The sequence below is a fragment of the Dendrobium catenatum genome, unplaced genomic scaffold (genome assembly GCF_001605985.2).
Source record: "Dendrobium catenatum unplaced genomic scaffold, ASM160598v2 fragScaff_scaffold_898, whole genome shotgun sequence".
Taxonomy (NCBI): domain Eukaryota; kingdom Viridiplantae; phylum Streptophyta; class Magnoliopsida; order Asparagales; family Orchidaceae; genus Dendrobium; species Dendrobium catenatum.
In genome coordinates this window covers 283,880-311,039 of record NW_021319360.1, presented here as the reverse complement: position 1 = coordinate 311,039, position 27,160 = coordinate 283,880, and the positions used below count along the sequence as shown (strand labels likewise).

At 33.8% G+C, this 27,160-nt stretch overlaps 1 protein-coding gene across 4 annotated transcripts in view; it reads left to right on the top strand.

Annotated features, from left to right (window-relative positions):
- The window catches only part of LOC110110515, a 47,889-nt gene that overhangs the window by 3,438 nt on the left and 17,291 nt on the right, over window positions 1-27,160 (top strand). For all 4 annotated transcript variants that reach the window (XM_028697201.1, XM_028697202.1, XM_028697199.1 and 1 more), the window contains exons 2-5: window positions 6,658-6,701; window positions 12,037-12,160; window positions 14,198-14,333; window positions 16,049-16,695. In XM_028697201.1, coding sequence (XP_028553034.1) covers window positions 6,658-6,701; window positions 12,037-12,160; window positions 14,198-14,333; window positions 16,049-16,695 — 951 coding nt within the window. The remainder of the gene's footprint in view (window positions 1-6,657; window positions 6,702-12,036; window positions 12,161-14,197; window positions 14,334-16,048; window positions 16,696-27,160) is intronic.

Below are 27,160 nucleotides of genomic sequence, written 5' to 3'. Positions count from 1 at the left end.
TCAAATTTTGGTTAGGATGAGGTTTAAAGTCACTGGATTTACTTTGAGATAAGTGCATATATTGTTAAAAAATTTGGTCTGGATATCCTAAAGTTTTGTTCTGTTTTGTTTTGGGGGAGAGGGAAAGAGGGGTTAAGGAGGGAGGGAGGTGGGAGAGAAAGAGGGAGGAAACTCAAGGATATGGTTGTCAACTTGTAAAAAAAGAAGATGCCTTGGGTATACTGACACATGTAATATTATGGGGCTGTTTGGTTTGCTGAAAACGAAATACCGTGTAAAGTAAATACTTGAGGTTGTTTGGTTGTCTGTAAAGTGAATGCAGGAGAACTATTTTTTTATTTGGTTGGGTATATCTAGGGTAAAGTAAAATCACTGTTATCCCTGTCAAAAAAATTATGAAATTTTTCGGATTGATGAGATTTGGCCAAAGAAGTGCGTGAATGGAGAAAGATAGTTATCTTCTTGGCGTGCGAGCTCCTAGTCAAAAGGGAACAACATCGTCGAAGGGTCGAAGTCAAATTGTAAGGAGTTGCTGAAGAAGCGACTCAAGCAAAACTCTATCTCACGCAATAGGAAGGAATGTTGTCGAAGGGGCGAAGTCAAACAGCAAGGAGCCGCTGAAGATGTGACTCGAGCAAAACTCTACCTCATGCAAAGAAACTTGAGCGAAGTCGACAGGAAGGGAACATCATCGAAGGGGCGAAGTCGAACAAGGAGCTGCTGAAATGATCTCTTACTGTTTTATTGGCGTGAAACATACATCTTTCTCTCGCCCGTGCTCTTGAATGTCTTTTTCGCTCGATTTGGGCAGATTTACTTTACTTGTAAAATGAATTACAACGGGTGGTTCAAAATACAATGGGATTTTATTTCACTTTGCTTTGTGTCAAACCAAACAACGAAAGAGTTAAAACCCACGTATTTACTTTACATTCACTTTGCTGCCAATCAAACAACCCCTATATGGAAGGACTAAAAGAAGAGGCTTGTTGCATATAAGTTCATGAAACACAGTCAAGAATAAAAAAGAAATTTTATGTGGTATGTTATTTTATTTGTTTGAACTAAATGTTCCTACTAAGAGTAAATTTCATAAATTGGGAGCACAATAAGTGAAATAGTTAGTTTGATTTTTACGGTTGAAAATTAGAATAAAAGGAAGAAAACTTGAGTATGCTAACAAAAATGATTTTTATGTGAAGAACGAAAGGATGGGGCTTGTTGTATGCCAGCTAAGGAAATAAAATAGAGAATGGTTTAATAGGCATACTATTTAAGTGGTTGGAATTGAATATGAATTCAAAGGACACATTCCATAATTTGGGAGAATGAAGGCAAAATAATACATTTTGAAGAGAGATTGAAGGGATTTTTGGATGTTGTTATTTGGCTTTGATGATGGTGGTCAGCACAATCCATTTTGCATTTTTGGCACATTAATAAGTATTTATATAAACATGCATATTCATGTTATTCGTTTACACATTTCTTTTATCTACCCTTTCTATTTTAAATCTTTGTATTCCAAAAAAATTGTTTTCCGTTTACGCTTATAGAAGTATTTTTGAGAGTAAGATTTGTGTTTATGGGGAAGCTAATATTATGTGGGAAAAACTAGCCAATTATATTAAGAATATTGCATAGTGTGTACTTGGAGAATCATAGAAAAAGCTTATAATAGTAAAAAAGTTGGTGGTAGAATTAAAATATGCAAGAAAAGATAAAAATAAGAAGCTTAATTATAAAAAATTATTTTGATATCAAAACTCAAAAAATTGGTAAAGATATAGAGAGACCCATAAGGACTCATAGAAAGTAATATGTGATGTAAAGAATTAGCTTTTATAGACCTATATAATAGATTAGATAGTAAGATTGGCAAAAAATGTATGTATAAGTTAGCCAGCTATAAAATATGAGAGGAAAAGATCTAGTCCAAGAGAAGTGCATTGAGGATGAAGAAAAAAAGTGCTATTTTTAGAAAAGGATATTCAAAATAGGTGGATGAGATATTTCGATAAGGGTTTTAAAGAATATTTTGAGAATAAGATTGACTTTAGTGACCTTAGCACTATAAATGATAATAGAGTTTTTTATTTTTATCGTTGTATTAGTAAAATCAAAGTTGGAGAGGCTTAAAAAAATAAAATGTGAATAGACAGTAGGACCTGATGATATTCTATTAGAAGTGTGGAAATGCTTAAGAGATCCATAAATTTTTTTGTCTTACTAATCTTTTAAATATTATTTGGAAGATTAAAACGATGCCAGATGAGTGAAGGAGTATGTTGGTTCATATTTTTAAGAAAAAATATGACACACAAAAGTGTGCGAATTATAGAGGAATTAAGTTAATGTGTCAAACATTAAAATTCCGAGAGAGAGCAAATGAGCATATGTTATGAAATGATATTAATGATTATCAAAATCAGTTTGGATTCATGATTGGTAAGTCTACTATAGAAGCTATACATTTGTTGAGAGGTTTAATGAAGAAGTATAAAAAAGTAAGGAGGATCTACATATGATATTTATTGATTTAGAGAAAACATATGATAACATTTCAAGAGAACTGTCTGGAAAGTTTTAGAAAAGAAAGTATAATAATGCTTATATTAAAGCCATTAAAGATGTATATACAAGAGATGTTACTTGTATTCAAACACAAGGTGGTTTGACTAAGTATTTTCCAATTTCAATTGGATTACTTAAGGATATGCTTTAAGCCCATATCTTTTTTCTTTAGTCATGAATGTTCTTACTCGACTTTTGCTAGAGGATGTACTCTGCTACATGCTTTTTGCTGATGATATTCTTCTTGTTGATATGACTTGAGAGGGAGTTGAAGTAATACTTGAATCATGGAGGTCAACCTAGAGTCTAAAGATTTTCGTTAGAGTAGATCTAAAACCAAATACATAGTGTAATTATAGTAGTAATAGATCTAATGTTGGGATTATGACATTGGTTGATTAGTTTATAAAAATTGAGTGCACGCTTTAGATATCTTGGATTTTTTGTTCAAAGTAATGGTGAAATAGACGATTATATTTTTAGTAGAATTCTAGCTGGGTTGTTGAAATAGATGAATGCATCAGACTTGCAGTGTGATAGAAAAGTACTCTCAAACTTAAGATTAAATTTCATAAGATAGTGGTGAGACCTGCAATACTTTATAGCGTAGAATGTTGGCCATTGGAAGAGAAGCGTATCATTAAATTAGGTGTTGCAGAGATGAGATGAGATTAGCGAGAGTCGCCTTAGATGATTTGGTCACATAAAACGGCGCTCTTCTGATGACCCGGTTAGGAGAGAAGATGTATTAGATTTGACTTATGTTAAGAAAGATAGATGTAGACCTAAAAAGACTTCGTTAGAAAGTATTAGAAATTATCTTTTTTATTAGATATAAATGTGAATTGGACTCTTAATACAATGGAGAAAAAAGATTCATGTAGCCGACCCCAAGTAGTGAGAAAAAAGGCTTGATATTGTTGTTGTTTGAGGTGCTTAAACTCCTACAAAAAGGGTCTATTGGCTAAGATCTAGTAATAATACATTTTAAATATGTGTTGCATCGTTTGAATCTTTGGTGCATGGATGTATATTCTTATAAGCACACATTATCCATTTACACTTTTTTATTTCCTTGGGGTAAATTTCCAAATAGTCCATTTACTTTTCGTGTGTGGCTAATTTAGTCTCAGAGTATCACGTTGCTGTAATTTAGTCTATTGACTACACAAAATCGATACAAAATTGTCTCTTTGGGACTAATTTGGGATCAAGTTTTTATCACAATTACAACACGAGGGATCATTTTGGATCAATTTTGTATACTTGATGGACTAAATTAGAGCAACATGATATCTGAGACTCAATTGACTACACTTGAATAGTCTGGGGACTATTTTGGGATTTTTCTATATTTTCTTTTCTATCCCTTACACAACTTTTTATTTCCAATTTTTGATACATTTTAAATTATATCTATATATATACATATATTTGAAATTGTTTAATCCCTTGTGGAAAAGATACATTTGGCTAAGACCTCATCTTAATACTTGTAATCATAGTGGTATTTTTATGAATGCAAAGGGATCATAACAAAACTTAAAAATTGTGTCAATAGTAAAATGAATTGTATGTTGCTTCTTTAATAACTGTTGAATTATTTGATATTTTTGTCTAGTAAAATTTATTGCCATCTATAATGGTCTTTATTTCTCCTCCTAGGTAGTATCAATACAACTAAATTGCCCAAAAGCTGTTTTACGTGATACATTACTCCTTTTTAATTTCCATTTAAGAAATTGGTGGCCATTTCTATTGCTTGCTAAGAATTTATAGACTTCGTACTTGTAAACTCACTTTGTTTTGTTACAATATTTTTATATAACTGTTTTTTATGAGCTTTAAATTGAACTTATTCAAAAGACTAATTATTGATTTCTTTCTGATGAAGGCCTTTTGTTGTCTTTGTGGCATGCTTTAAATTATTTTAACCCATGCATGGTGCATCTTATCATGGTGTTTTGATTAATCCTATTCCTTTTTCTTTTTTAAAATGAGAACACTTCTTTTTCTCGAAAACGATGTAAGTTTTTTAAGTTGTATAACTGAAAAAATTGTTTAGAGGGAATCAAATTCTATTCTATTCTTTGGAATCATTACATATATATACATTCTAGGAGAATAAACAGAAAAAGGAAAGACATTTAATCTAATTAATTATAATAATCATATTCCACGGATCTCCAATTAAAGCCCTCGGATTACTTCCCACGGATCTCCAACTGTAGTGCTCGGATTGCTGCCCACGGATCTCCAACTATAGACCTCAGATTGCTGCCCACGAATCTCCAACTGCAACCTCGGATTGCTACCCACGGATTGCTAATGTGGCATTCCCTTAGCTGCGTGATTTAACACTCCCCCTCAAGTTGGGTTGTACAGGTTGTGCAATCCTAACTTGCAAACAAACTTATGAAGTAGATAGCCCGGTAGCGCTTTTGTTAGACCATCGGCAAGTTGTTCATGAGTTGGGGTATATACTACTTTTAATTTCCGAGTTCTTTATTTTCTTAGATAAGTGTCTATCAATGGTAACATTTTTTGTTATGTTGTGATGTACTGGATCTTTGGCCATACTGATTGCGGCTTGATTGTCACATTTCAACTTGGGATTCGATGACTTCATTTGTTATAAGCATCAAATTTTAACAGCTGGTAGACCTATTGCTACTGGTAAGATTGAGTCAAACCCCATGCTATGTAAAAAAAAATGAAAAAAAAAAAACCATGCTATGTGTTATTAGTAGATGCAAACACACAACATTTGCAAGTATTCATCACATGTTTTCCTTTGTGTGATTTGATGAGATTATGAGATTAGTCTTATTGCATGCATATAAAAACTTGAGAATCACGTATGAATTTTTTTGAAACTAATTATTTGTTGTTGCTAAATTTACATATTATAGGTGGTAAGGAAGCCTCATATCTGCCAATGAAGATCTACTCTATCATTTGTTGTCTTATCATGCTAAAATAATGAGTTTATTAATATTTATAATGCAAAATCGTGGTGCAAGTTCTTGTAGTTGTTCAAACTCTAAAATTGAAATTATATATGCATTACTTCAATAATCCATGAGAAAAAAAGTTAGGTGGCTCTACTGGCCATCAAAACTATGGGCTTCAGAACATGCCAAAATATCTAGAATAGGTATCACAGATCTGTTACTAGGTACACAAAATCTTTTTTGAACTACGAACTTGTGAGGATCTGTGAACCAATAGAAAACCATACCCATTTTTAGCATAAAATTAATAGTGTAGATGTGGATGCACAAGCAATGTTAAAAAGAAAACATCAACTTGTTCTCATTACTTACCCCAGTCATTTGACTTTCAGCAGATTAACGATCATTTGATTTAGAGAAGGGGTATCGTTTTTAGAAACAAATATAATGAAGTGTTTATTTATGTTACATTATCTTTATGTGCCACAAAGAAACTATTGTTGAGACTTCCTCAATGTTACGGGCAATACTCCCTTACTGCATGTCTAAAATGTTCTACTATTTGAAGTATTGTTTGTATAACCATGTTGTTAGCATTTCTTGTTACCTGTTTTGCTTTGGCCAACTTTTATCATGGTTTGGTGATTCCGTGATTCCCTATAATATTTTCTATTGGATATTGCATTCTTATTACCATTAGCATTAATCCTAGATGCCACTGGTACTCCATTTTTCACACTTAAATTGGTGGCTTTGGTCATTGTAACAATTTGCTGCATATTAGATTCCTTGTGTAGGTTTATCCATGCGCATTGAACGTGTGCAGTATACTAAATTTATTTGGAAGAGATTAGATATTTGATCATCACTGCCAGGATAGTATCATGGCATACTTGCAGAGGCGCCCATTGTTTTCTATCCTTGATTGAGTGTAGTTGATTATGCTAACGCTAATCAACTTGTGTGCAATAGTTTATTATCTCGGTTAAAAGTTCCTACCCTACATGAATTTTTTGGTTTTTGCATCTTTGTCTGCATGCTTGTCTTACCTTTGTAGTGTAAGCATAGCTTTGATGCACCACATTCATTTATGGAAGTTCGCTAATACATTCTTTCTTTAATCTGTTAGATCCATTTCATGAAGTAAAAAGGAAAAGAGACAAGAAAAAAGAGGTATGCTATATTCATGATCCTTCGGTCTTTCTATATGCTAGTCATTTTATATTTCGTTTCAAGTTTTGTGATTTCTATATTATCCATGTTTATAGCAATTAATTTGTAAAGCATACCCACTTTCACCCTAATCCATTTCTTGCTAAATTTCAACTATGGGGATAGTAATATAAATTTTAATATTAAAAAAACCTGAACCTAAGCATGGCCTTGAAATTAACATGGAAAAGGAACAAAAAAAGGGCTTAGGTGATGTAGTCTTTTAGATAGATTTGATTAGGAATGTATACGTTACTAGTCATTTGATTCTATTTCCATACCCTGTGTGGGCACTTCTGCTGTTGATTACAAAATATGGTGCTAAAGTCTTCTTGTATGAATGGTAGAGCCTGTTGTCTTTCTTAAGTCGTAACCAATGCCTAGAAATTACCAAGGGAAAATATTTATGTGCGTTCCTTCCTTTTTTTTTTGAAAAAATAAATTATAATGTTAAGAGTGGCTGTGTAGGGAGGGCTTTAAAGTAGTGGTCTAGAAGTCTTGGCACAGATTGAATCGTGAAATATACACTTTTTAAAATATTTGGATCATTAATGGATTATTAATAGTCATTTGAATTTTAATTTGTATGCCAAGTAGTCATACTGATACAGATCACCATTATTTATGTTGATATGAATTGATCCATACACTCATTTAGGTCTACTTTGTATAACAACAACAACATCAAGCCTTTATCCTACTACGTGGGGTTGGCTACATGAATCCTTTTTCTCCAATTTAGGTCTACTTTGTGTTTTGAAAATTTTATAGCTAAATTATTTCGATTTTTAAGAAGGGACAACATTCGCTGTTTATGATTGCCATGTTTGAGTGTATGATTCTTAGGATGTTTCTTAACATATTTAAAAGCCTTGACAGCTTTTGAAATTTTGAACATAACAATTAAATTGGTCTTTCTTGTCAGAGAAGGGTTCTTAAGAAATGTAAACATCATACGTTCCTTTAGAGGAAATCGTTCTCACTTTTGCTTATTCAATTAGAATTGAGAAAATGATCAAAATGATCTCTTGACTGTTTATAAAAGATTAAAACAATCCCAAACTATATTAAATGATTGTTTTGATCTTTCAACTCTTTAAAGGGGAACCAAAATAGTACCACTATGAGACTATTTTGATTTCCTTTTAATAGTGATAGATTATTAGTGCTACTCATGGAGTAGTTAAAGGCACATCCAACCACAGGTTTATAACAACCAAATTAATATCTACCTTACACTTCTAAAGCAAAAGCATATTTTTGCACAAATAGACATGCTCCTTTTTGTAATACTCTATATAAGACCTTACTCAGGAAATACAATTATCTTCTTTAGCTATTTTATTATGTGTGTATTTCACTATTCTACTTGCATATATTGGTATCGAAACAATGCCATTGCTTTCTTCATGGTATTAGAGCTTGAATACCTTAAGGTATATACATCTGCAATGGACCAGTCTGCACCTCTCAGCTAGGTGGTGGAACTCTTTCTTTCGCACTAGCTGAACTACATATGTTCAAACTCTCACCACTTGCTGTGAAATCTGGCTCACGCTAGAATGAAGATTTCAAGCCTCCAACTACTTAAGAATCATTCATCTAAAAAATGAGCTTCACAACCTTTCTTTAAAATTTTCCTCCATGACTCAATACCTTACTAATATTAACAATCTGGTAGACAATATCTCAACAGTTGGTTCCGCCATTGATCCATAAGATGTAATTTTATATACACTCAATAGTCTCCCTCTCTAATTCCAATCATTCAAAACATCAATCAAGACCAAACTTGCACCTCCGAGCCTTGACGATTTCTCCTCTTTACTTATAAGTGAAGAGATTGATCTCTCAAATGATTGTGCCAAAGGCTTAGCATCTCCCAACCCTGCATACGCTTTGTATACCAATCGTGGCCGAGGCTCGAGAGGTTATTCCAGATTCAATTCATCTCAATCCTCACATGAACTTTCTACCAATCACTCATCTCCAGCTCATGTCATCTATCAAATTTGCACCAACTCTTAGCATTGCTTGAACGTCAACTACAATCCGCTGCCCACCAACTCCACACACAAAGCCATGCTTGCTTCGTCTCCCTCTCCGCATAATGAATGGTTTTTAGATTCTGGCACTTCATCTCATCTCACCCCACATGGCGACAACCTCATTCAACGTACAAGCTATACTGGAGCTGATCAGGTTACAGTCAGGAATGGTGCACCACTCCAATTTCTCATATTGGCAAAGGAATCCTTCCTACTCCCACCTGTAAGTTTCAACTCTCTTAGTTACTTCACGCTCCTCACATCTTCAACAATCTACTTTCTATCTATCAACTCACCCATGATAACAATATCTCTATTTCCTTTGATGCATCGGGATATCTAATCACAGGCCAACACAACAATTACTTTAATCAATGCCCCTCCCGTAATGACCTCTATCCGTTGCAGTACCCCTCCCAGTCTTTAGCTCTTCATGCATTCAATGCGTCCATCACACCAGATCTTCATTGGCAGCAACGTCTTGGACATTCGCACTCTCACACAATAGTCATCATATCAAGTTATAACCAATCTCTCAACATTCCAGTGCAATCTTCTCCCTGTTTTTCTTGTATGGCCTCTAAGAACCACAAATTACCTTTTCTTTATCTAGCAATCACAAATTTACTCTCCTAGAGCTACTACATTATGATGTATGGTCTGTAACCCCTGTTTTTGAGAAAATTGTCTCTCCCTCAAACTGATCAAATAAGTCATCAATTCTGGATAATGCGTATTTATTTTTAACTGTGAGCTTATTTAATTCTCAGTAATCAATACACATCTTGAAACCCCTATACTTTTTCTTTATAAACAACACTAGATATCCAGGGCGACGAACTTAGCCTTATAAATCTTTTTATCTAATAATTCTTGCAATTGACTTTTTAACTCATGCAATTCTTTAACCGCCGTTCTATAAGGTGATTTTGTTACTGGTTTTGAACCCCGTAATAGTTCAATAGTGAAATCTATTTCTTTCTTGTGGTAAACCCGATAGATAATTTAAAAACACTTATAGATATTTTTTTGTTAGACTCGGCCCTGAGGCTCAAATTAACGAAGTGGGAATAGACAGTAGGATGACTGATTAAAGTTCTTTCAATAACATTAATTACATAATAAATTAATATCCAAAATATAACTATAGAGCCATTAAAATATTTTTTTTTTTAATTTTAACATAAAACAAACCAATTACCTATTTTCGTTTGATCCATTTATTCTGTACTCGAACTCTTCTCTTTCAGCCATTTAATTCACAAAAGATTTATATGATATTTTAATTTAATAATTTGATTTTTTCATAGTAAGCTCGGTGGATAATTACAATATATAGTATAGCAATTAGATATGAATATAAGTTGTCATGTTTATTTGTTAAACTTTTTATTTAACATGCATATGAATATTTAATATAAATGTAGATCAAAATTCTAATCCTTTAATTAAACTTTATTCATTTTTCATTTCATTTATTACCGAATCACCGTCAAATTTTGTACCTATGAAGGTACAACTATTTTCATTTAACCTGTACGTGTACGTTATGTCCCTAGCTAGTGCCTTAAGGGGGTGAACTCTTATATTTGCATGCATGTATCTTTTCCCTTTTTTTTCTTTTATTTATATGTTACGATACATTTTATTATTTTTATATTCTGTTGCATATACATATCAATCTTATATGCATATTTCTATAACACACACATATATCACATTGTAAACTTTAATTGCTTAATTTTCATCAATATGGTGCATAATATACACTTAAACTTAAATAAGTACACATGCATGATGTAATGTTTAATAATTGAAATTAAACAACAACAGAATGTAATTGTTATAAAATAAACATAATCACTTATTCCGCCGCTTTTTGATACTGGTATTTTTCAATTTTTTTTTTCAATCCTTAATTAACCTTTCTTGAGTGAAATCTAATCATCATGGGTACAAATATGTTAATCAACGCAGATAAATTAGAAATTAATTCATCGTTAAATTCAATTTAAATTTTCATTAAAATAACTTACCACAAATCTCTCTTTCTAAATACTTAATGTGAGATTTTTTTACTTTGGTTATAATGCTTGATTCTACTATAGTCTTATTACATAACAATCCATTTTAAATTATTATAAAAATTACCTTTAAGAAATCAAAGTCGCTAAGACAATGTTTAATGTTACAAACTTCACCAATTATAATATAAGATGTATCGAATGTCGCTAAAGACAACATTGGACACAACAAACATTGTCGAAGTCGACATCAAATGCATCGTTTGATCATTAAAGGTAACATTGAGCATTCTACATTATAAATTAAATTTTCTAATTCTCTAAAATGATTGAACATTTTATTTAAATAACTTGCATCTTTTACCTCAATTTTTCTTCATCGCCGAACCGGACTTCTATCAATTTGATTTCTGCCTTTTGAACAATCATATACTACTGTTTCAATCAAAACTAAAATTTATGCATTTATTTCTTTTCTAAATTTAAATAAGCAAGATGAAAATGTAAACTTCCCTTTCGCTAGAAATGGAGGCTCACTTTTTTTCTTCCTTACAATGAGTTCTGATCTTTTGGCAATCTTAATAATAGAAAAATTTCCTCCTTCAAAATTTCTCTCTCTCACCCAATTTCCTTTCTTCCTATCAGTTACCGCCTCCTCTCAACTCCTCGTGCAAGACTTTTGAAGAGGGAGGATATCTCACATGAGGAATCGTGTTTATATGCTTTCATTCGTGTTGGTTTGCTCATTCGGATTTCATGAATAAGGTCCATGACCAATTTGGCATCAAGTTTATTTTTTTCCCAACATTTATAAATTCTTATTTGCATTTGTACCCGTTGAATGTGTCGCATGATGCTTTAAGCTTATTTTCTTACAATTTTTTAGAAAAAAAAATTTCACTAGGTCTATTCCTTTTCCTTCCTAACCCTTCTACACCACATGAGGCATTTAAAAAGCATGGATAACAGGAAGACTGATAGAAGCTGGCCTAATATATTTTAGAGTCTAATGATAATAACTTTCTTAATTACTTCATTTTGAAAAAAAATTGCTTTTATTCATTTTGGTATTTGGATGTGGTAAGTAGGTCACGGATTCTCTTATGGTAAATGCTTATTTCGTGTCAATTTAAATTTACCTTCTTAAGTACTATATTTTAGCCTATTATTTGACAGTCTTTATTTAGTGTATATGACTTACATAGGTATTTATCTTGGCCTCAGTTTACAGGTTACAAACTTGCTGTTGATCCTAGAAAACACACAGAAAGCATCCATTGGGAAAAATCCAATAAACCAATGCATTTAAATGCTCCCAGAGGAGGTTTGGCTGGAAGTTATGTTCCTGGTAATGCAAAATGATCCTAGCTGTAATAGATAACTACAGTAAGACGGAAATGCATTTCTTATAGCATTGTTCATTAGATGGAATGTTTCAGTTTTGTTTAATCACATAACTTATTTGCTTATTAGGTAGACAGTTTCCCTATGCGTATCTGTTTTTCTTATATGATTATTTTTAATATTAGTCTTTCTTTTAGGTATTTCTTATAAACTTTGAAGCATATGACAGTTACTGGCACTTTATTCTTAATATTACGGTCGTAGGGGAGAAAAACATGTCCGTCTCTCTTTCTGTAATTTTTTTTATTCAGATATCTAGTTTTTGAATGCTTTTTTTATTCAGATATCTAGTTTGTGAATGCTTTGTTACTAAATTCAAAATTTATGCTTCATAATTGAAAATTAGATTTGGCTTATGTTAAGGAAGGTAGAGGTACTCCTAAAAAGACTTGTTAGAAACTATTAGAAATGACCTTTCTTTATTAGATTTAAACAAGAATTTGACTCTTAACAAGACACATTGGAGAAAAAAAGATTCATGTAGCCGACCTCATGTAGTGGGATAAAAGCTTGATGTTGTTGTTGTTGTAATTGAAAATTTTAAATATCGGTGTTATGCTCATCAATCTTATTAACTCAGTCATGGTGTTGCACTGACTTTTGAATCGTTTAGATCATCTTCATATCTAATAATTCTCTGAGGTGTATTTTGTTTATCAACAATGATGTGTTGGCTTATTTGCTTGCTTATTTTTACTTATTTATGAAAGCAAAAGAAATGAAGGAAAAGAAAAAAATATGTACAACCAGCTTATATTATGTAGGGTTGAGGTCAGATCAAAGGCAACTTATATGATATGCAATTACTGTTTATGATGTTATTATTATCAGCAAATTCTAATAGATTCTAAAATTTTACTCACTAGGTTTCGATTATCTTGGATCTTCTAACACTTAGTGGTTAACATGAAAAAGTGCTTTTAGAGTACTTGTGGTAATAGAATATTATGGAGATTTAAAGATGAATTATATAAAAATACAGTTAGTTTAGCTATGTTTTATGGATTTGAGAGTTGGGTAATAATGAAATCATTGATTTACGTGTTGAATGTTTTGAACATGAGTATGTTAAAATGGCTTGTGACTAAACTAGGAAATATAGATTGAGTATAATAGAAGAACAGTAAGAGTAGAATAGCGTCTATTAAAAAATGTTGTTGTCGAAAATAAACTTTTTTGGTTTGTGTTTGCACATTGTTTGCACATATATATTAAGTTATTGTCTTATGATTATGATGTAAATATGTTAGAGCAGAGGTAATGTGGATAAAGTTACACAAAATATTTGTGCAAATTAGGTTTGGAGCCGTATGCAACACTCAACGTGGATATGATTGGAGAAAGAGGTTTCATAAAACCAACCCGAAATCTTTATCTATACTACCTTAGAAAAGCTGCTTAGAATTTGACAGAAAAAATCTTGACCATTAGTTCTTTACTTATAATGTATATCGTCAATTTAACTTTCCTGTTCATCTTGCAAATCATTTAACGCAATTGCGCTCCTGCCTGGTGATTTTCAAAATATTTTAAAAAACCTATGCAATATTTGAATTTGAATCTTTCTAGTTCTTTACTTGTTATATGGAATTCTCAGCTGGCTAAGCAATCCCTCTATTGTTTTTCGTGCATTATAATCCTATTTTTATGGAAAAGTTATAATGCTGAACGATCTAAGTTCCAAATGTCTTATCAAATGTGTATTGGATGCTGAAATATTATGGATATACTAATACAAAAATTCTGTTGTTAATCATGTTTTCAATTAAATTTAAGGAATATGTTTTGTTAATTGCAATAATGAGAAAAATAAATTCATATTATTTTCTTTGATAAAAAATTCTTATGCACCATACCCTCTCTTGCAAAATGACACTTCAATATTTTTTTTTTAACTTTTTAAGTCTACTATCTTTTGAAATGAGACTTGGTCTTGGATCAATATGCTGATATTCTTTTTTCTATTTAAAATTTTGACTAGATGCCAGAATCAACAAACAGTTTCGCATTGTGCGGGACAATAGATTGAACCAAACTTTTAACAAGGATGCCAAGTCCGATTCCTTGCAGCACTCTCCACGAAATGAGCATGTTAACTCAAATATCTCTGAGAGGAGGTTCGGCATGGTTTCTTTTCAGAGTTATTTGGTGTAGTTGTTCTTTGTTCCTATGGTTATTTTTTAATCATTGTATCCCTACTTTTGTCAATGTTTCCTTTTTGTTTCTCATTTTCTATTTATATTGTACATAAGGAATGGCTTGACTGTGATGCAACAACATTTATCAATGATTAAGATACAATATTTCACATTTTTTTGTTTGTATTGTACATATTATGTATCTTATGACAACAACAACAACAACATCAAGCCTTTATCCCACTACGTGGGGTCGGCTTCACGATCACATCAATACAAGACTCACGTTTTAGTGGATAGTATGGATGATCTTGTTTAGTCTAGTTACAACTGAGCATATCTTGTTTATTCTAGTTTGATTTGATTTTATCATGATCATTTAGTTATTTATTCATGTTGTTTCAATTACTTTTAAGGGATGTTTAGTTTGAGGGGTTTTGGGTCTAGTGCTAAATATAGGGGCTTTAAAAATTGAAGTGTTTGGTTAGCTAAAAATAAGTTCTAAGTATTTCTTAGAGGACTTTAAAACTCACCGTTAGTTCATATTTGGTATATTCCATAATTGTATGAATTGGCCGATTTTAGAATACATCGCGTACTACAATTAGTGAACTCCTATTGTGACCTCTTCTTCACTAGCCTCATATCCCATCAATCCCTATTCTGAGCGAACTTCACTAACGATCTCATAGAAATAACACCCACAAAAGATCTCCTAGAAAGCTCAACAACCCATAGAAAACTCAATAGTAAGCGGCCCTCAACCCCAGTGGAATATTGTAGAATAGGAAATGATGCTGCAACAGTAAGGCGCTGTGGTCCTCCATCAGGTCCTTTTCCTACAAAATCTCCTTCGGGTAAGATGAGGCTTGGTTTTTAATACAATGTGTAGACACTTATATGAGCTAAAAGCCTATCGATCGGCAATAGTTCAAATATCTTCCAAGATCAAAACAATATTGAGTTAATAGCAACAGTTCCGTAGCCTAAGAATTCGTCCCAAATGAATCATGAGAACCCTTTAAATATCATTTAATAAGGAATCTTCGAGAACTTGCCCCCTAATGAGGAATTTTTCTTGTTCTCAACCGAGTTCCCTAGCACTAAATGCTGAAAGGTAATTGAGCCCCTGGTAGGGTCAAAGCTTGTTGGCGGTCTGGAGTCCAACAACCTAACCTGGGTTAATCTACTGAATTAGTAGGACAATCACGATTCAATATTTAACAATCACAAATTAATATGTAATTGCAGCCAATTATTTTTGCTAGATATCTATATTGTGCCCTTCACTTAAAAGGATTGACTAGCTGTAGAGCCTTGATGATATTCAAATAGATGAACTCCACATTGATAAATGCCTAAAGATAACATCAGGTATGAGGGATCACCCATGCATTTCATGTCTACGGTTTTGACTTGCTGAAAATAAAATAGGTTTTTGACAATCATTAACTCGTCAAATTAGGCAGTAGTTATGTTAATTGGTTTTTTGCTATATTTGCAAGTATTTTAGGAGGGCTTTTTAGTTATATTTATTATAATATGGTTAGTGCTAGTTCTTCACTGGATCAGCTTCATCCATATGGCTTCTTGTATTGCACTTTTCTCATTATCTTACAACTGAAGATTTTTTTATTTTTTTTTATCTTACAACTGAAGATGGTTTCATCTAATTACATATTTTTCCATTGCAGATCGACAAGAATTGTAAATGATCAGAAGTTGCTTAATTCATGCATTTTGGACGGCCAGGGGATATCTCAAAACATGAATGCATCATGTTCTCATGGTTTGGATCATGAGAAAAATTTGTCCCGAGCTAGCAGATCTAGGGATTTGCCACTGCAAGAGATTATGATCATCCCTCAATCTACAAATTTAGAGCCTGAAAGAGCTGTTGTGAATAGTTCCGCCTTAAATTCTTCTTCAGTTTCAGTGAATTCTGTTATTGGTGTGTACTCTTCGTCCTCAGATCCGGTTCATGTTCCATCTGTAGCTTCCAGATCAGCTGGTTCTGTTGGTGCCATTCGACGTGAAGTTGGAGCTGTGGGTGTTAAAAAGCAGTCTTCTGATGTCCAGCCTACAACCTCAGAAGTTTCAAATCATTCTCAGTCTGTAATCTTGGGTGGGACGGTCATTTTATCCACAACAGAGTCACTTCAAGACTCAGCTTCAAATATAAAAAAGAGTCAGGTTAACACTCAAGACTCGGCTTCAAATATAAAAAAAAGTCAGGTTAACCAAGTGTCTAACTCAAATACTGTCATGCCTACAACATCGAATCGCAGAGGTGTGCAGAATAATAGCAAACAACACCTTCAAATTTTCAATCACCAAAGAGGTATGGCTTTCTTTTTTAATTTGAAATCTAATTCATGTCAGCTTAACATAGACAATGGTGGTTTTGTACATGTGAGCTATGAATGCATTTCTGGAAACTTATTGAAGTTGATGGCAGCAAAGTTCATGCGAGACTAGTGAATTCGGGGAACATTTGATTCAGCGGGATTTTCAATCTAAAGGCCAATCAAGGAAGGCATCTAGTTTGGTTAATTTCAACAGAATCAACTACATTAGGCTCAGCTGGCTAGGTCAAGCTATTTTACAATAACCTGACCAATGGGTTTGTTTGCATAGGTTCCATGAACTAGTTGAAATTACATTTCAAGGTTAGAAGACTTGAATTCAAGCTTCAAGGATGTGGGCTCCAAAAATTTATGCTCGACTCTTCTGAGAGAGTTTGTGTTTTAGATTAAATCTTCAAAGATAGATTAGATTGCATGTAGATATGACACTGCTTATCACCCTCATTTTGTAAGGGTTTATGATCTGGTTCTAATTTCTTGGCACTCCTATGGTTAACTATCCCTCTCGGTGATAAGATAAAACTTTCAATTAAATCTAGTCAATGGATTTTAATGCTTAGCCTATAATAGCAGGTATTTGATTTTAGGATAGAAATATTTATCACCATTAGTTTAAAGTAGATGATAGGAAAATGATGATGAACTTAATCAAAATCCTATGATTTCGTTGCCTAGGTTGCCATAAACTCGTCTACTTAGTGAGAAGAGCTCTAAATATTACTATTATTTAGTAGTGTCATTTGTGAGCAAAATCACCCAATTAGATGATATGTTGTCCTCATTGGTATGAGATTTTTTATGAGTTTGCATAGTGATATGCTTGATAAGTCATTGGATTTTTGTGGATAGGTTATTTCCTTAAATTTGGGTGATAGATTTTACTTGTTTTTTTAATTTATAATTTAGATTTCTTAAGCTTTATCAAAATTTATGCCCCAAATAATTTATTTTGGGATTTGGAGGCATTTTTTATTTTAGGGTTCTCTACGGTTCATATTCACCATCAATATAACCATCATCAAGGTTCATATTTTTTCAACTCCAATTTTTAACATGTGGAGGATCAAACTTGAAATGTGGGACGTACGACCTTGCCTTATATGCAAGGTGAGTTGCTCTAAAACATGCGTATATGTTGATGAATTTAATTTTGAAAGAGAGGGTTGACAATTTTTAATAGAATTACACTATCTTTTTTAGTGTGGTTGCACATTTCTCAAAATTGGTAGATTTAAATTTAGTTATTTTCGATTTGTACAATATTCTCAGACTTCAAGTTTATGCATTTAAGATATTTGCTAGAACATATGAGGACATTTGACTTCAGCAATTTGATGCGTCTTTTGGATAACGTGTATGCCTTTTGGTGCATTTGCATTCTATGATGTATTTGCATGTTTTCTGTGCACATGTATGCTTTTTTATGGTGGGAGAAATTTCATTTCATTTTATTTCTCATCCATGCAATATTCGCTAACTTTAAGTTCAAATGTTTAGCAAGCTTGTTGAAGCACATGTGAACGAGGTTTGCTTTGACAAATTGGGCTGTTTTTCAATTATGTGCATACTTTTCAATGTGCTTATATGACTTCCAATGCTCATGCTTGCTTCCAAAGGCATTGTATTTAAGTTTGGAAGGTGTCTTTTGATGCATGAAAATAATTAGAAAATTATATGAATTTTAATTATATGCGTGAATGTTGTCGTTAATATGTGTGCAATATTTCATTCTGAATTTTAAAGATTGCATTCCATTTGCTTGCGTGTGTGTATTGCAGATTTAGTAACGATTTATAATTTAGTTGTGCGCTTAAAGCATTTTAATTCACTTGTATTTAGCTTACATTTTGTTCAAGTAGACCCCAGAGGGACTCTCATCTTGTCTCATAGGTAGTTGTAGTTCAATATTTAAGTGTTCTGAATAGATAGTGAGAAGTCTTGCTTGTGCTTGTTTGGCAAGCTATCAAGTCTTATTCTTACTCAATCTTGCTCGTAGCCGAGTTATTAACTCCATTGCAAGTCCCCTGCAATTTCAATTTTGCCAACTTTACAACATGTTTCATATCTTGAATTTTCATTTTATTCTAATTTGATAATTTGTACTTATTCATTTCATTCCTTTTATTATTTCTACCACATATAGTCTCTAAATTCTTTATTTTGTTCTTTTAGAGTTTTGTAACTGAATTTTTTGGCAGCCTCTGGCAGCATAAGAACCTTATTTTTTGATATAATCTCAGACTTGTGAAATCCTTGGAGTGCCTCAAGTAACCCCAAATCAACACCCCCTTCATTTTAAGAGATTCCAACAAATCTGCAATAACTCTTTTCTCATTAGAGTTGCTGGAAACACAAACCCATATTTTAAGATCTAAGTCCTTTGTCATTTCATCTTGATGGAGATGTCGTTGGAGAGTTATCTTTCCCATACCACCTAGGCATACTATAAATAGCAGAAAAATGTTGCTCTACGTAGTAATCTGATATTCATTTGATGGATTCTGTAGATCCCTCTCCATGGCTGTGAAGCTCATAACTTTGCATTCTCCTCAAACTTAGATGTAAATTTAGGAACTTTCTCATTGGATATTTACTTTGCTTTCACTTTATCTATTCAAAATTATGTCAACGGCATCCAAGCTTGCTTGCCTTAGCAAACCCATCTTCTAGTCTAGTGTTGTGGTGAACTTGCTAGTTAAAATTGCGCCAGTACGGTGGTTGGTTTCCAGTGGTTTCATTAACAGAAGTGGCAGTGACAGTGGATGGTATGTATTGTTTCACTAGAAGTTGAGATTGGAGGGTGAGTGGTGGGAGGATTTTGTCACTTGTGGGATTTGTACAGGTTGTGGTTTTGTGCGGTGCTTGAGAAAGGGTGTCACCATTGATTGCTGCAATTTTTTCTAGAGAAATAAGATGAGTGAAAGCAAGAAAAAAAGAGGAAGGAGTTGTTCTTGTTGTATGCGTGTGTGCGGAAGGATTCGTAGAGCACTGAGCAAGAAAGAAAGAGTGTACATGGCCAAGGCGAGCACATTTGAGGGTTTGATGAGATGGGACAATTACACACGACAATGAGATTGAGGTGTGGTGGGATTTCAGGGATATAGAGAATATATTTGGGGATTTATAGGGAAATGTTTTTAAGTTTTAATTATAAAAAAATAAATAAATATGATCATATAAGAAATTATATAGTTTTTTGTATATTGATTGTGAGGAGTACATCCGACCTTGGAGGGTCTACCAGAGGCGTGACCGTCGATCTACGGCCACGATTGCTCCGCTTTACTTTTGATCGGCATTGTATTAGAAGTATTTGTATTAGTTTATTTTGTGTTATGAGTTATTATTGCATTTTTCATTTATACCCTCATTTGAGGACCTAGTCATGTGTAAGTCCGAGGGGCAAGTTGGTCTTTTATTTCTCTTTCATTGTAATGAGGCTCTTTAAAGGCCACCTCCTCCTTGGAGGCTAATGAATGATTATTATGAAAAATTTCAGCAATTGAGTTTTTGTGAGAGCTTGAGAGTTCTTGGAGAGAAATCACTAGGTGAGGGAATCAGAGCCGCAGGAAGCGTTCGGGCTCGTGGTTATTTTCTCCTTCTTTCCTCCCCTTTTTCTCCCTTATGCCGCCGGCCTCCCCACCAAACCCCCCTCCAACCGCCGGCCACAAAGGGCCTTGCCCCTTCCATAGCTGCCGACCCATTCATTCAACCACTTCCTAGCCGCCGGCCAACACATCCCTCCCCCACCTCCTCCTAGTTGTCGACTACCTAAAGTCCCTTCTCTAAATCATTAACTAAATCCCACCGCCACCTAACCCTAACCTAACCTAGCCGCCGGCCACCCAATCCCAATCTCCTTGCCTCCAAAATTCAAACCTCCCATCATCACTTTCCTTTCTCTACACAACCTCATTTGGAAAGCTTTGATTTCAATTATTCAATCAATTTTGAATTTTGAAATACTTCCTAAAATAGACAATATATTTTAGGAAAGTTCCTTAAATCAAGTCCAAATCAATTTCAATCCTCTTCCTCAATTAAAGGTCCTTGATTAGGCAAGCTTTAAACTCACCCCTCCATAACCCTATGCCACCTCACAAAGCCGTCCGCCCCTCTCCCTCTATCTCTCTCTCTCTCTCCCCACATTAACTCCCCTCTTTTTAAATACCCCAATGAAATCTCTCATTTAGGAATAATTTTCATTTCCCTCCCTATTTGAAATTCAAAATTCAAAACCCCATAATCCCTCCCAATCTAATTTGAATTTAAAACTTCGGATTTTGGGAAATTAATCCCTTCTCTTTCTCTTTAGCCGCCCCCCTCCCTCTCTTTTTACTTCCTATTTGCTCTTTCACATTAGTGTCCCTCCAACTATCCTCCCTATGTCAATAACTTGGTTCTTCTTGATCTAGAACCATCCCATTGAAGATCGGAAGCCTACACCGTTGCTGTCCAGATTTCTGGACTTGGAAATTTCATTTGGTACTTTTTTCTTTGAATGTTGTCTGTGAAACATGGACACCAACATGAGGCATGGAAAATAATGTTTCATGGACGTGACATTTTCTTTTATAAATTATTAATATAAAATATATAATCAAAGCACCTAATATTTATTTTTTCTATCCAAAAGAATTACAAAATATAATATACTAACATATATATTATATTAAAGGCTTAAGGAAAAAAATATTGGTTTAACCATAATTATATTTCATTATCAAATGTATTTTTTTTAATCAAGTATACTTAATTGTCATTTACAATTGTCATTTACACACCATACTAATCATTAAACATTATTTTATCAATATTAACATTATATTATACACACAAAATGCCAAAATAAAAAAGAGTTAATAATCTTAAAAATGCCTAGAAAGATATGAAAACATTGATGTTCTACAAATTGGCCAAATACATTCAACATAATGATCAACCTCACCACTTGCCCAATGTACCTTTTAATAGAACCTTAGTCTTCATTGATAAAAAAAAAAAATACTCTTACTTGGATCATCATTGCAAGTCTAAGCTGTCGGGGTGTGTTCTGATTATTTTCAATTATAATTTAAGTAATACATATACAATAAGCATTTATCTCACTATATGAGGACGATTACATGAATCATTTTTGTTTATCGTGTCCTATTAAGAGTCAATTCAAACTTAAATGTAATAAATAAGATCATTTTTAATAATTTCTAATCAAGTCTTTTCAGTTTTATGATGGGATCCAAAAGTTCTAAACCAAAGGAGAACACTTAAGAGAAAAGAGGACAACTCAATCCAAAACAAGTGAACAAACCACCAACAAAATCCAACTAGATGCAAAAACTTAAACAGCTTTAGAAAACAATAAAAACTTAAATTGAAGAGAATACCCTCAACAACCAACAAGTGGTCATCTCACATGTAACGATAAAATAAGAAAATAAGGTGCTCTAAAGAACATGCAAACCAGAGATCCACCACAGCAATCCTGATCCAACACCCGTCGCAACTCCTCCGGTAAATACCAACAAACAGGTCAACAACACCTCTCACGCTTGTAGAAGAAGGATACAATTGTAGAGAGAAGAACTAGATAGAAGACTTAGTAGAAGAAATTAATAGAGAAGAAGTAGCCCTCAAGCTTAGGAAGAAAACCCTCAGGTTTAGAGACAAATATCACTTCCACAGTTCCACCACACCCTCCATCAGCAGCCAACACCCCCTATAAATAGGGAAAGGAAACTAGCAATCACCTAAAACAGCCGCCCAATTCAACCAACCAAAACAGAGGGAAAAACCCAGGAAAAAAGGCACGGCCAACCCAAGAACCGAACAGTTAAGCGACCCAACAGCCAGCCAGAATCGGAACAGCCAAGAATCCCAACATAAACCAAAGAAAAAGGGCACAGTAGGCTCAGGAACCAAGCAGCCAGGCGCCCAACAGCCAGCCATCCCAAACACCAAACAACAAAAGGGAATTGGGCCAAGCCCATTAAGCTAATTTCTGCCAAATAATAAATACCCAAGGAACCAAAGAATTCCAACAAACCAAAAGATTGATATGATTTAAGAGCACCTAACCTATTAATGATCATTGGTTGCCTTCTATCATTGGGTAAATAAAAATAAAACATAAAAATCCAAATTACAATATTCAGAACATGAAATGTTGTTTATTGAATGCATCAATTTTCCCCTGGTGGAGAATCTCATCTCCTGATTATAATGCTTCAATCATCTGCTAAGAGATATCAGGATGATGAAGCTGCAACTCCTCATCTTCAACAGTCAGTCAGTGGGGCGTCCATTCCATCCAACCAAGAGTTGTTGGTGCACTCCATGTTTTGCTTGGGTTGTACAGATATCCACAACATCATTAGGAACAATAAGAGGCAAGTACCACACAACTGTATGCTTTTAGCAACACCTTTACTTGACGCAACTAGATACATTAATTAAAGTTGTTCATTTTCTATAAGCTGCATGTTTCCTTCAATATTTTGATGAGCTATAAAGGTTTTATCAACAACTTCCTCTATGGTCATTATTCTCAATTACAGTTCTTCAGGTTGCGGCATTTTACAGCAGACAGGTTGATTAACATACTGCAATGTCACATCATCAGATTGGCTTTCAAGAATAACAGTTTCTCCATTGTGCCTTTCATGGTCTTGCATCTCTTTGTCTGTCGGTGTTTGCACCTCATTCTTTTTTTTAATACATTATTCCTCACATGCTACCAACCTATCCACGACTTCAACTTTGTCTACTGTTTGAGTCTAAAATTTATCTACAATATCATTGACTGGATAAATGATAAACTGAGCATTTTGAAGAGCATAAGCTGATTGTATTTCTTTTTTTTCTTTTTTTTTTGAGGATGTTGCTTCCTAGAAGATAAACATGGCAACTTACTACCAAGTTCATGAATTGAATCAGGATTAATTGAAGAACCAACTTCATCAATAGGCGTTCTCCAAAGTGAGTTTTGCATATAGCTAGAACTTGCTCGTTGGAATATAGATTTCATCTTATTAGATCCCGCATTTTGTTTCAAAATAGGTTTGCCTTTTGAACTTAGTGCAGCCAGGGTATTAGTCACTGTTTCTATTTGTTGTTGTAGGTTAACCATTTGTTGCATAAACATACGTTGCCATTTAGCTTGCTGATTATCCTTTTTTTTTTTAAAGGAGACTCGCATGCTAACCAAGAGCTCTGGTACCAAATTGATGGGATTCAAAAATTCTAAACCAAAGTAGGACACTTAAGAGAAACAGGAGACAACTCAATCCAAAAAATAAGTGAACAAACCACTGACAAAATCCAATCATATGCAAAAACAAAAACAACTTTAGGAAATAACAAAACTTAAATTAAAGAGAAATATCCTCAGAACAACCAACAAGTTGTCACCTCATATGTAACGATAAAATAGAAAAAATAAAGTGCTCTAAAGAACATGCAAACCAGTGGTCCATCACAACAATTCTGATCCAACACCTATCACAAGTCCTCCGGCAAATACCAACAAACCGGCCAACAACAACTGGCCAACAACACTGCTCACACTTGTAGAAGAAGGATACAATGAAAGGGTAACTTGTGGAGAGAAAAACTAGATAGAAGACTTAGAAGAAGAAATAAGTAGAGAGGAAGAAGCTCTTAAGCTTTGGAAGAAATCCCTTAGGTTTGGAGTCAAAATAATGTTCAACAACCTCCTCCATCAGCAACCAACAACCCCATAAATAGGGAAAGGAAACCAACAATCACCTAAAGCAGCCGCTCAAATCAGCCAACCAAAACAGAGGAAAAAACCCAGGAAAAAAGGCATGGCTAGCCCAAGAACCGAATAGTCAAGCAGCCCAACAGCCAGCCATAATCGGAACAACCAAGAATCCCAACAGAAACCAAGGAAAAAGGGCACGGTAGGCTCAGGAACCAAGCAGCCAGGTGCCCAACAGCCAGCCATCCCAAATACCAAACAACAAAAGGGAATTGGGCCAAGTCCATTAAAGATAATTGTAGCCCAACAATAAATACCCAAGGAACTAAAGAATGCTAGCAAACCAAAAGATCGACATGACTTAAGAGCACTTAACCTACTCATGATCATTGATTGTCTTCCATCATTGGGCAAAATAAAACATAAACTTCAATTACAATAGGTTCTAAATATTCAAAACATAAACATAAAATGAAGGCTATTGAATGCATCAATGTACTTCTACCTTTCTTAACATAGGCCGGATCTAATGTTTGTACTCTCCTAGCATGGTCATTGTATATCATACACATATATGTCAATTTGCGAGCTATAGCATGTAATGTTGCGAGTCGGAGGTGTGCTCATTCCTGATAACGATGCAAAAGGCTTTTTAAAGAGTCAATAGTTACAATGATATTAATGGTTTTTCCATGGTTATGTAGCCTAAGTAATCAAATCAATACATGTTTTCATTTGCTTATTAATTAACCTTTTGTGATTAGCAAATGTGATTATGTAAATATATTTACATATGGATTGTAGTGCTAAGTTTAGTATATTATTCTCCGTCCATGGATTTTCTTTAGTTTTGATATTAAGGTGCATCGAAAGCTTGTGCATGGCTGCACGCCCTAGGTCTATTGAGAGAGTATAGTTTTTGGGGTTAAATTTTCAAAAGGTAGATTACAGGTTTTTAAGATACTACTCAGAAATTTCATTCTCATTTTGCGAGGACTTTATGATTTGGTTATAGGTTTTATATAAGCATAAGACTATGATTTATTACCTCACTGGATGATAAGAGAATTTTTTATTAAGGTTAGTCATTAGAAGTTTAGTGCTTAGCATACATTAGCAACAAATTTGGTCTATGGTTAGAAATTTATCAACTTAAACTTAATGCAGATGGCGGAAAAAATGATGATGAACTCGAGCAAGATTTCATGATTTTGTCATCCCTAGTTGTCATGAATTCCGCTCTACTTAATCAGGGAGATGTTGACCCAATTTAACTAAAGGCTTCTTAGTAATCATAGTTTGCTTCATCCAAGGGAATTTTATATACTTGCAATAGATGTTTATCTAAAGGGAGAAATTTGAATCAATCTTTTGCTAATAGAGAATTTTGTGTCATATTTAGTCATGACAATAATTTAATAGTGTCATGTTACAGCAAAATCACTCGATTAGAGGGTCATGATCATAATCGTTTATGTTTGATACCATTTTGCGACAAATCTACCGATTTAAGACATGTATCACATCCTTCATAATGAGAGACCATTTGAGATGAATTGTAAGGACTTGTATGCTTTGCAACTTGTGCATGCATTTTTTTATGCACATACGAATGCACTTGCACATTTGAATAGTATATTCACATGCTTTTCAATGTATTTTACTTGATGCACTTGCGTATGTTTGGAGTGGTGGCATGCTTCCCAGAATAGTTGTACACTTTTTCGAGGCAGCTACACGTTCCTCAAAACAACAACATGCTTCTCAATATGGCTACACACTCCTCGATACATCACACTTGAATTAAATTATTATGTTTTGATGTGCATAGGATTTGAACATGTCTAAATTTTGGTTGTATGCACGAGCATTTACCAATAAAATACACGTAAAATCTTATTTTAAGATTTTAAGGTACGCCTTATGTCACTTGTGTTGCATCTGTTTGTTGCAGATTCAGTAGCATCAAATGTGAATAGGAATTCTTATGATATATTACAATTTCATCATGCTATGTTTGTATTTTAGTTAGGTGCCCCCACAAGGAATCATTCTCTTTCCCATAAATAGGAAGGGTATTGTCTTACTCATTTTTCATATTTTAGTTCACAACGTTTTGAGAGTTCTTTCATTTTGGAGAGTTCTAGAAATTGTGAGGGGCCTCCATTCACTCCCATAGGTGCATTATTGTGTTCATTGCAAGTCCCTTGTAAGTCTTTTTTCTGTTTAGTTTCTTTGTTTATGTTCATTCTTACATTGCTTTTTATTTCTTTTATTTTTACATGTTTATGCGTAAAAAAAATCCTTCTGTTTTATTTTTTTTTTCTTTTCCAAGTTTGTTTGCTAATAAATTAGGCATCCTTTTGGAATCTCCCCTATTTAAGGGACGTTGTTGGGGTTGCTAAGCTTTCTCACCATGTTTAAAAAGTATGCCATGTTCAATGTAATGCAAAACTGTGGCTAGGGAGCCTTTTATCCCTCCATACTTAAAAAAGTGCGCATAAGCTAAGCAAAAAAGACAATTTCACTGCCACATCGAAGCAACTTGCAGGGGTATTTATTTTGTAAATTTCACCACCTTGTTGGAACAATATGCACAGTTTTTTCCTCTTTTCTTTTGCTTATATATATATATATATATATATATATATATAGAGAGAGAGAGAGAGAGAGAGAGAGAGAGAGAGAAATATCTCTTATTTAGGGAGTGAAGAGGAAGG